At 42.3% G+C, this 11,649-nt stretch overlaps 1 protein-coding gene across 2 annotated transcripts; it reads right to left on the bottom strand.

Annotated features, from left to right (window-relative positions):
- Positions 1 to 989: 989 nt before the first annotated feature.
- Positions 990 to 10,955, bottom strand: LOC118427638 (fibropellin-1-like). 2 transcript variants are annotated; one of them, XM_035837517.1, is made up of 12 exons: positions 10,600 to 10,955; positions 9,540 to 9,598; positions 8,606 to 8,635; positions 7,173 to 7,196; positions 6,838 to 6,960; positions 5,842 to 6,159; positions 4,708 to 4,836; positions 3,874 to 3,987; positions 3,620 to 3,672; positions 3,074 to 3,202; positions 2,737 to 2,856; positions 990 to 2,229 (listed from the first exon to the last, which is right to left on the bottom strand). In XM_035837517.1, the coding sequence occupies exons 2-12, from the start codon at positions 9,577 to 9,579 to the stop codon at positions 2,059 to 2,061; spliced, it is 1,251 nt and encodes a 416-aa protein (XP_035693410.1). In that variant the 5' UTR covers positions 9,580 to 9,598; positions 10,600 to 10,955; the 3' UTR covers positions 990 to 2,058. The 2 variants fall into 2 exon arrangements, with proteins under 2 accessions (XP_035693410.1, XP_035693411.1); XM_035837518.1 differs by lacking the exon at positions 7,173 to 7,196 and having other exon boundaries at positions 10,600 to 10,954.
- Between the last annotated feature and the right edge of the window lie 694 nt (positions 10,956 to 11,649).

The following is an 11,649-nucleotide window of genomic DNA, read 5'->3' as shown; positions in this document are numbered from 1 at the left end:
AGAGAATATCAAAGGGCACTGCTGTTGAGACTGTTTTAAATATGCCACCGGTAAATCTGCTTGGAGATTAGATATTTATAGCTTATCCGGTCACTCCGACTTTTACTTGGAAATTTGATACCACACTCCACGTGTGTGACAAACTTCTGTAGATCTCTTAAGTATACTGATACCTCTCAACCAGTTTCGAGGCAAGTAAAACTTATATTTGCCAGGGGCAGAAATTGTGGCTTGAGGTACTTTCCAAGCAGAGGCTAGGCTCCGGCTGTTTTTTTAACGTTTTTTAGTCGTTTCTATCGGGCTTTCTGTTTTGTATTTTTGTTTTTGACACAGCAAGATAAAATGCAAAGTAGAAAGCCCGATAAAAACGACTAAAAACGTTAAAAAAACAGCAGGAGCCTAACCTCTGTTTGGAGAGTCGCTTGAGGCACCGGCCGCCGGATGACTTCTTGGCGACGCCTCAGGAACGGGGGCAGTTTTGTTAAATGCGCGCGGCTTTCAAGGTAGCTACCGCAGCACGTGTCTGTAACATAGGGAAGGGTGGATGTAGCTGCTGATATACTGTATTCAGCATATTGTGCTTTATGTTGCTATATATATATACACGCTTGTAAAAAGAAGCGAGAAGATGTTGACCATCCTGTTAGCTTAGTACCTTCAAATAGTTAAATTCTATTCGTAGTTTCTGCTTACCTAGCCTATACGTCATACCATCAGTGACCTGTACCTAGCCCGTCGAGGCATGAATGTCACCTGTATATCTCCTATGTTTACACCATGTACTTGCAATTAGCCCTCGAATATGAACTTGCAAATAAACTTCTATTATTAACCATGGGTATAAGATTCAGGTCACGTTTAAGTAAGTGATGCTCAAGAGATGCCATGACTCTGTAGATAAGAGTTGATATATCTGCAAACAAAATCAGACTTATGATAAGAAATAGATTTTATGAACACATCTGACATCGATCGTAAGAAGCGAGATAAAAGTCACAAAACACACATTTATTTTAGTCTTATCTTTAGAATAAGACACAAAACCACATTTCATGCATTTTTTCACACAGCAATATTAGCAAAATGATGGTAAAAATGAGAAAGAATATCATATTTTCTTGCAATTATCCTAAAAGAAAAAAGATATTACTTCTATGTGCAAACGTGTACACTATTTTTTGGTGATTTTCCACCACGGACACAGGTTATGGGTACGTCACAACAATATTCAAACGAACAGCTTAAGCTTTTTTAACTTCCAAACAGTCATAATATAAGCGGATTACTTCAAAAAGATAAGTATGTCGTAATTCCAGTTCCGAAAATGACAAGTTTTCTGTTTAGATAGTGGTCACACACATGTGTACAGCTGCTAAAAGATTAACATGTATTGAGCAATCCACACAAAAAAATGACGTTCACGCTTAATGTGCGTCATGACGTCAGCTACGAACATCTCATTATTCAAACACAAGTCACAACAAAAATTAGACTTAGCTACAATATGTAAGGTATCAACTAGATTCAGTTGTTCCCGACTATGTATACGAAGATAGAGTCCCGACGCCCACCAGAGCAGCCCAGACAACAAATTCCTATGTTCATGATATCGAAAATCGATTGATATTTCTGTACGTGATCCTCTTAGCAGGTTCTATCAGCCAGTAAATGTTCATTGAAAAATATTGAAGTTTGATTTTTTCCCCTCCCCCTTGTTTAAGACGCGAAATTTCTGTATCATTTAGATGGTAATAAGTTTGATACCCGATATAAAGCTACCATCATGACCAGAATGGCTATCACATCAAAATATAATTGGTATACCACAGGCCTTCTACTATATTAAAGACTGCTTCAAAGAAATTCCTCAGGGAATACTCATGATTCTATTACGCACGCGCGGAAAAAATCCAGACATGCCTGTACAATTTTGGAAATTCTTGACAAACGGACGCACACTATTAAACGCCAAAAATCACAAGGAGAATTTGCCACCCCAGAGGGTACCCATATGTGAAATTTGGGGTCCTGGTCCATGACCTGGGTTGCCGTCCCGGCCTATCCGTTGACGATGAGGAACAGGACAGCGGCCAGCAGCAGCAGCAGTGACGGCGGGCCGATGTAAGCAGCGCCGCCGGAGCCGGATCCGGAGTCCGGCAGCACGAACACGGCGTTACCGGTCAGCTGGGCAGTGTTGCAGCGGTCAGCGGTACAACACCTGTAGCAAACCTGCAAGTTAAGTGTATTTTAATTCAGGTTAACGCTTCACGATGTAATGTTGTTAAATGATGTTACTGATTGATATTAAACGTGTAAATTATTGTATTATAACTAGTAGATGATAGGACTTAGTGTGACAACGTTTCGCAAATAGTATATAGCATTGTATGGAAGAGGACTCCAACAGGACGAGCATATTTGTTGTAGTTCAACACTCATGGAGATTCCTTGATAAACAAACAAACATGTAAAGTCGGGGTTCATATCACTTTATGGTCCCGTATCTCGGTTTCATCGAACTTGGTTGAACAATAAGCTATTTCACAACTTTTAAATGACACGGTTTTGGATTACATCAAGCCCGCGACCCAACATGTACAAGTAGGTGAAATATTTTTGGCGACACCTCAGAGGCGGAGCCCATGTAATCGACCACTACAATCTGTTCGTGCGACTCTCCTTTTCGGCCTCTTATTCCCGGTGGTTGGTAACTAAATTTCAAGACTAGTTCGTCACCTTGGTCTCTCCGTCTTCCTGACAGTTCTCCAATTTGAGGATGTCGTCACATTCCATGTTGTTGTAGGCACAGGAACGTTGGTAGGAGACCAACTGGCCGTTGACCGCCGTCCGGACGATCTAGCGTTATCAAATCATAAGAGAACACTAGGTATATCATAACTTATATTAGAACTGAGAGACAAAGTTTTTTAAATAACTGCCATTATAAAGCACAATGTGTTCTGAAATGCCATGCACAAAGCGTGTACCCTTCCCGCTTTCTTTCACCATATTTAGGATCTTGTCTATTGTCACATTCGCACAATCTATAATCTGTCGTCTGCGTGTCGCTTACCCAGCATGCCCCGCTGCCGCAACCCTGTGTTGTGTTGGTAGTGTTATGAAATTCCTCCGGCAGCGTGTATTGGGCTACGTCACAGTGGTCGTCACTGGCCGAGTCACAGACGTAACACTCAACGGGAGCCTAACAAAACACAGAGAAAACATGTCAGGTCAGGTCAAATGTACATAACATACATTCTCATAATTCCACCAGGTGTCATTATACCGCCAACTCAAAAAACGTTAGTATAGAGCTCTTCCCAAGATTGTCTTGAACACTGAATGTTAAATATCTTAAATGAAATACAATTCAGATATTTAGGTGTTGAATACAATCTTGAGAAGGCCTCTATAACAACATTTTTGAGGTGGCGGTATAATGACACCTGGTGGGATTATGAGAATGTATGTTAACTCTTTGTTGCATAAACACAGTGGTTGGCATCACTACCATATGGTTAACGAAACTTTTAAATTGTCAAAGATCACAAGCGCTAATAGCACTACTTATCATTCCATTTCATGAAGGTCTAGTTGTATAAAGCTCCATGTGTCTTACCGCAGTTGGATCTGCCTCGTATACTAGGAACTTTTCTCGGAAGAAGGGCAACACTGGGTGAAAGAGGACGGTACAAATATTCACCAAATTGTCACAAAATTCTTTAAAAACAATCAACATTAAGAAGACATACTTCTCAATATTTTTAAGTACTGGGTGTAAAGACACATCAGTGTCAAGAAATGTGGTTGTTTACTGGTAATGCGATTCAGACTTAGACATTTGCAACTTAATGAACTGCCTGCAGTTCTCACCTCGCTCGCAGTGAGTCCCGATGGACCCAAAGATACAGTCGCAGGTGTAGGCGTTGTCTCCATCCACACACGTGGCGCCATTGGAGCACGGATTGGACGCGCATTCGTCAGTATCTAACAATAAAAATATGTATGGAGTTGAAATATACATTTGCCCTACGTTACCATGATATTGAACTGAACTGAACCATGATATTATTCAACATTATAGATGATAGTACTTTTCTTGCTCATTTGTTCAATGCTAAAAGAAATTTGCGATATCAATCGTAAACAGCTTAACTCCGATACATCAAGACATTTTTTTTCTGAATTGTCTACTCTCCGCACTGTAGCAGCTTCGTCAGGTTTTAAGTGACCACATTATAAATGACCACGTGACTTATGGGCCAGTGACCATCTCAGCCTCGTTTTGAATTTTCTCAAGGGAAAACACTCGGGCGTTAGAAAAATGGCGCCAACTACATATCAAAATCGGTTAGAACAGGCAAATTCGTCCATTCTTTTCTACTACTACATGAGTTTGAAAGCTACGGGCACTCGCCGCCACATAGCAGAGTGACGGACAGGAGTCAAATAGGAGTCAAAGCCACCAACCATCTGCACCTGCAACTGCACCAAGATGAAAGTCCCCTCACCCCAGTGCCTAAGTCCTCAACCAAATGAGGTTTGGCACTTACAATGATAATGATAAGAAGTACTCCATCATCATCATCATCATCATCATCGGTCGACGTGATCACACATGTTCGCACATGTTTACACACGACGGGGTTACACCGCCCCTTACGGGGTGACATACCTTTTCGCTGGCTAATTACAAGAAGTACTTACTGTTCTCACAGTTGTACCCGTAGAACCCGGGCAGACAGTCGCAGCTGTAGTAGGGGTTGCTGTTCCAGTACCGGGCGTGCGTGATGCACACACCGCCATTTTGGCACGGGGACGACTCGCATGGCGGGTCTACATGGGACCATGAACCGACAGATTTATCAAAGCCGTTTCAAAATACAAAAAAACAACCGTGAACAACAACAACATCTTCATGTAAATTAGAAACAGTGACAATGTCACTGGCGAAAGGTAGATACCACAAAAGCTGACCCACAGAAGCCTAACGACATCGATGAACTGTTCCACAATTCCATGAAGATCGGATGATTTATAAAAAAAATAATCACGTATACATGTATAAACAGCTACGATATAAAAAAAAAAGAAGTTAACGTACGGCGGGAAAACGACATGCCAAACTACATACAAATGCAGCAATTGACGTGATCGTGAGATACAGTATAACAACCCTAATGGGGCCTTCACACGGAAATCGAATTAGCAGGAATCAAGCCGAACCAGCCGGAATGAAGTATTTGCAAACTTCGTGTCACATTCGGGGCCATTCGGGTGGGAATTCCAAATGGGCCTTAAATCCCCTTCACACGAGAAGGAATGAGCCGGAATGCCGTCAGAATGAAAATTCTAGTCTATTCCTGTGAATTCGTAGTGCATTCTAGACATTCTTACGGCATTCGAAATATTCTTTCGGCCACATTCCGGCAGGATTCGAGGTGGCTTGCAATTGCCGTTTCGGTTCTCCATCGAATGAGATAAGAATGTTTCGAATAATGTTAGAATGCCGTATAATGCGGTCAGACTGCAGTCAGAATAGTTAGAATCCACTACGAATGCTATTCGATATTTCTCCACTTCGAATGCACCTCGACAGTTTTTAACATGTCAAAAACTTTCGAGCCAGCCAAAAGAACGGGGACGAATATCTCGAATGCAGTAAGAATGTTTAGAATACAGTACGAATTGCGAGGAATTGCCACGAATAGAAAAAAATCATTCGGACGGCATTCCGGCTCATTCGTGCTCTCGTGTAAAGGGGGCTTAACTACCGTTATACTAGTACTCAGCCAGGAGGTGACCCGTCTTCCTGCAGTAGACAACAACAACAAAACTTACCGACGCTGCAGCGTATCTCAAGGGTCGGTTCCTCGTTCCAAGTACCGTCAGCCCAGAGGTAGAACGGACCGTATGTCTGGTCAGGATATTCGTGCGCCCATTCCGCTACCATGAAGGCAGGCCAGGAGCCTATGGTCTCTCCAACCAGCCACACGCCATCGCTTGCCAGGTAGAAAAGCCAGGCGTCATAGCCGTAATACTTGTAGACGTCGCGCCCGTCGCTCTGGAACGGCTCGAGCGTGTAGAGGCCGAGGACGTTGTGGTCGCCTGACACCGGGACGCTCTGGTCCCACGTGGTGATGAACAGTGTCGTGCACTCTGTCATGAAAACGGAATAAAGGATACAATTGTGTATGAAAAATGTGAAAATGTGTAACACAAACTCTGCTGTTCGGGGGTGTAACTGGCCCCTCCCCAATAGGAGGCCGGCAGATGTTGGGCGGGCTGCTATAAGTGAGATTTAGTCAGGCTAGGGAACAACCAGTATCAAACATTTCATAAATGAGTCGACTCGAAACGCGTGTGCTAACCCAGCCACCGACTGAGTCTCTAGACTACAATAGTCCCGAATCTATCATGGTCACGGCTTCATTTTTATGTTACTTATGGTGGACGCAACAGTCAGGTGGCAATCAAACGTGCACAAAATGTCTCTCTGAAAACGTGTGTGGTTCTCCCTCAGAACTTAACCTGTTGAAGTTTCAGGCTGCCACCCAGACCGACGCAAGACATCAGTCTCCATTGCTTTAGATTTGTTGAGAATGGCCTTAGGCCAACGTCACATTTCCAAACCGGGGCCCTGTCAGGCAGCTTTCGGGAACGAAAAGTATGATATAAAAGACACCAAACTACACAAGACGGAAAGAGAACAGCCGTGAACATTAGTTGTGTATGTTTTCACGTATAAATTTCTATTTCTCGTTTCCGCAAACAGCCCGGATTTTCGCATTTGGAAATGTGACCTTAGCCTAACTGCGGCCTGGGTGATCTACCTACCCCGTGTTTCACAGTACTGTCCAGAATAGCCGAACGGACAGTCACACGTGTCCGGTCCGCCGTCCACTCCGGCCACACACAGACCGCCATTTGAACAATAATCCGACGGGCAGCTGCCACCACCTACACAACAAAAATAAACAAACAAACAAACATACAACTTACACGGATTGACCACTGAGAGATAAGATTATTCACGAATGAAAAAAAATCTTTCTATAAATGGATCGCATGAAAAGTACTTAACCCGTGTATAACTCCTTCGTCGTGAACTTTTACATTGTACTTAGGAAAAGTTCTTGCTAATGTCAGGGATGTGAAACATATTTACGTACCTGATCCTATGATATCTGATGAACCTGAAATAATACATGCACATAATATACAACATATAAAATACAACATGGTATACATAAGAATATATTCTCGTAAGGTCATGTTGTTTGATTATAGGGATGACAAAGTATGGGAAGTAGGGAATCCTAAACTGATTCGAGCGTGGGGGAAAAAGTTTTGCTAAAAGAAATGACTTTATTATGAAAACTATTTGGTCGTGAAGGTTGGACAAATGACTAAAACATATATACTGAACAATATACATTCTTCCTATTTGCATATTTAGTACCTCAACTAGTGTGCGAGTTTTTTGGAATCTAGGGAAAATCCATGCGGGCGCGGACGTCACTCATAAAATTTACTTGCCGTGGTCTAACCGAAGATTTATCACGTGTTGGAAGCTATCCTATACGCGAAGTAACATGTATCTCACAGAGAGCTTTCTTAAGTATTGTCTGTCTACCATAACATACTAAAAGTAATATTGATACTACAGGTACGGTTTCCATTCAAATAGCTATTAGTGCTCCTAGTTCTACTTTGAAATATGCATACTTGTAAGACAATACTGGTACAGTGGTAAGAAAAACAACTTAACGAAATATGTGAGTCTGTAAGGTCAAGGCACTTAACTCTGTATAAGTAACATTATGCGACAAAGACATATAACTGGACCGACGTGTTTCTTTCCTCATTCAAAGAGTTTGGTCTGGCTTGATTTAAACTGAAAGATTTGCGGTACTGGAACTTCTGCCGTGTCGCGTAATGCCTGAACGCAAAGCTACCTTCAAAAGATTCACCTGTGTTGTAGTTACGTCGATGAAGGTTAGACTTTCAGGTTGTAAGATACGCCAAATATCACTGTGTCACTGACGAAAGGTGGTGGGTGCTACCTAAAACGTCTGACCCTTTCGAAAATGGTATCCATGCAGTTGCTTGAGTAACTGGTGTTTGGCATGTTTTGTTACATTTCAACACCTTGGGGTTAGCGGTCCACGTGATGTGAAAGCACGGACTGTGATTTGGTATTGTTACCATGGTGACGGAACTGCTTTGCATATGCAGGCATTTAAGGGTTGTACTTGGCTATTTCTTTCCTAAAGAACGGTGTCCCAGCGATTTAGCCCCCAAATAATGGTATACCAAACCATAAACACTTTGCTTCTCTTCTTTTCGGAGTATGTTTATAACAAAATCAGCACGTTTTGCGATAAGAAAAGAGGCACTGTATGATGTTTTCCTCACAATATACGACATATATTTTCACATTTTGCTGCTTTTTTTGTACGATTAATGTGTGGTCGCAAACTTTTGTCGGAAATGGACTAAACTTTTGCTCAAACGGATGTCATCCACATAATCAAGTCACAGAAAGCCTTACAGAAAGTTGCAATTATCATTAAAAAGGAATGTAAAGATATGACATTCTTACCTGCGATTGGATCTATGAGACCTGGCGAGCCTGGAAATAAAAAAGATATACCCTTCACTACTTGTACAGTATACAGTTATATATCTGAGATACATACAGGTGAATTTCGTATCACCCAAAGTCGGATCACCCCACGACCGACGGGTGGTCCGGAATACCCGTATCGAACCCTATCAAGCCCGGGTATGACATAATAACTCATTTCGTGACTGAAACGTGCAGGCTATATATATAGCTAAGGCCTACGTCACATTTCCAACCGGGGTCCGACTGGGCAGCTTTCGGGAATGAAAAGTATGATATTGTGATATAATAGACACCAAACTACGCAAGACGTAAAGAGAATAGTTGTGGGCATCATTTCTGTATATTTGTACGTATACATTTCTGATTTTTCGTTTCCGCAAACAGCCCTGTCGGGTCCCGGTTTGGAAATGTGACGTAGACCTGACGTAGGTGTACCCATATTCGTGTGGTACCTATTATCGCCCACTTGCCGAGGACAGGTTTATTACGCAAAAGATAGAAATAAAGAGAAAGAATGACTAATGTCAGGAGCAATAACGAATGACTATCTTTTTTTATTACTTTCTGTGTGTTTTGTTGTCTTTTACATTATCTCTTTCGTTGCGAAAAGCTGCACGGTCGGGCCCCGGTTTGGAAATGTGACGGTAACATTTGACAATTCTTTTCTTATCCAAAAGAATGAAAAGGTGAACGTTTGCATACAGCGAAAAACAGAACAAACTCATAGATGGCGTTTTGCATGAACCGGATAATTGCGTACTTGTACGTTACCACAAGTGCACCCTTCTAAAGGCCTGCAGTTATACATATCTCACAATTTGATTTCTAAGTTTCACTGAAACAAAGTACACCTTTATCTTGTAACTTTACAATGGATATAATTTTTAATTGCAGAAATGACACTTACCGTAACGAACCACGGCAGCTAGAACCAACAGCCGCCACATCTTCACAGCATTTCATAAACTACGGAGAAAAACAGGAAATTACGCAGAAGGAACGTGTATGTGTCTTGGATACATCAGCAACCATAAACCAACCTGTATACTCTATGCAAAAAGACTGAAGTGTGGATCAAATACCATTCTCTTTTGCGATATAACAGAATAGTGATTGTTGATTCGATGTTTGTTACAACGTGCACTGAACACATATCATCAACTTTCAAAAGTTTAGAAAAGGAAGTACAACTGAACGGAGGCCGGATCGACAAGGAAGATAGCAAACAAAGTTTCGGTCCGCGGAACTTCAGAAATGTGACTTTGATGACGGTTTATCTGCTAGTCCGTCCTTGCTGTTCAACAACTATCTATACGTCTTACAACTTGGAATATATACTGGCTATTCAAAAAGACTAATCTAGAAGGGTGACGGTGCGGTCACATTCGTCACAGGTTGATGTACGGCTCTTAATGTCGGTTTTTTTAAGCAGGCTGTGACAGAACAAACCACCAACATGGATCGACAGCATCTTCCGTTGTAAGACAGCCGAGTTTTGCAATACACATGTACGACCATCTTACAATATACTAGTATGCGACCGGGCCATTTTATTAGCCTCCACCAGTCCTTCCTATGGGGGTGCGGGGATCGTAGAATTCGGCAAAAAAATCGGGAAATTGGCCAGGGGAGTCAGTCCACGCTTAGGTTCATGTTCCCCCTCGAGGCCGACCAACTGCTCTGGTAGCAAAACTCCCCTGGCAAAATGTTCTTCCTGTAATATCCAGCGTAGTCCGTATAGTAGAGACTACATTTTTAATAGGCCTAGGCTGTTAAAGCCTTACTTGCACATACTAGAGTGGTCAAACATATAGACGAGTTTCGACGTCAACTTTTGCCTACCGAATTTTCGGACGTTCTGAGATTTTACACCTCACCTATGCTCTAAGCTGTCCCCACATTCTTTAAGAAAGGTTCTAACGATTCCAGACACAGGTTACAAGTCAAATTCTAACCGGAATACTCACCAGAAACGGGTAAAAACGCGGTGTTAGCCCGGCCAGCCACCCGCAGGCTTTCACGTCACCTTCTAGAATAATCAGATAAAACTCGCCTCGTCTCTATCTTCTGTTGTTTTTCTCATACCTCATCACTACATGCTCCTCTGGACAACAAAGAGACAGCGTAAGGTCCGGTTTCGTGGTCATTTGGACACCAAGGTAACCCTTTAGACGCTCTATTTGCCGGCTGTTGTCGGTATGATGTCTGGACGAAACCTAAAGCCGCTTCTTGCAACTTTTGACCTCAAGCGACACTGTGGACAGTAAACGGGGCCGTTCCGCATTTTCGCTAGACCTTTTCTGTGTTGGTCAGTCAAAACAAACAGGGCATGCGTATTGGGAAGAAAGACTGTCGGTCTAGGGGACCTACCACGGCACAGTACTGTTTGTCATAGTTTATTATTCAAGTAGGGTCTAGTTTGTGATGACCGAGTTTAGGAAACTTAACGAACGTCGATGTAGGTTAGACATCCAGGTAGTAAGATACGCCAAAAATAGTTACTCAAGCAACTGGATATGGTTTTGAAACGGTCAGACGTTTCGGATAGAATCCACTATCCTTCGTCAGTGACACTGAAGAGATCTGGAAGAAACAGGTCTTGGCTTTATATAATAGCTTTGTTTTCTTTGGAATCCAAATTGTCTTCAGTCTGAATTGTCTTACAACCTTTCCTATTGGACATCTGAAATTGTCTTCATTCATAGTTAGAGTATCAAAGGCCTGTTTTTTCCAGATCTTCTCCGTGTATCTGCCGAACGATAGTGGATTCTGTCCGCCACGTCAGCACGCTTCAAAGCCATATCCAGTTGCTTGAGTAACTATTTTTGGCGAAACTTAACGAACCTTGTGAAGTTTGTTTTTGCACAGCACAGGACATGCAACACACGTTTGCTGACGTCATCGGCAGATCCAAGTATTGATTGGCTGATCGCGGAAGAAATGATCATGAAAAGAACAGGCCGTCATCTAATTAGGTAATTACTGTACAAGCTGGTCATCATCATCATCGGTCGACG

Source organism: Branchiostoma floridae, chromosome 12 (genome assembly GCF_000003815.2).
Source record: "Branchiostoma floridae strain S238N-H82 chromosome 12, Bfl_VNyyK, whole genome shotgun sequence".
NCBI classification, from domain to species: domain Eukaryota; kingdom Metazoa; phylum Chordata; class Leptocardii; order Amphioxiformes; family Branchiostomatidae; genus Branchiostoma; species Branchiostoma floridae.
Note: the sequence above shows the minus strand (reverse complement) of the source record. Positions and strands in the feature narration are given on the sequence as shown.

Excerpts from the sequence above, each read along its gene's own strand:
- LOC118427638 (XM_035837517.1), bottom strand. The coding sequence starts at position 9,579 with ATGTGGCGGCTGTTGGTTCTAGCTGCCGTGGTTCGTTACG. Across the intron at positions 3,673-3,873 it reads CGGGACTCACTGCGAGCGAG|TGTTGCCCTTCTTCCGAGAA; the intron begins GTGAGAACTGCA and ends TCTTTCACCCAG. Across the intron at positions 2,230-2,736 it reads AGGAAGACGGAGAGACCAAG|GTTTGCTACAGGTGTTGTAC; the intron begins GTGACGAACTAG and ends CTTAACTTGCAG.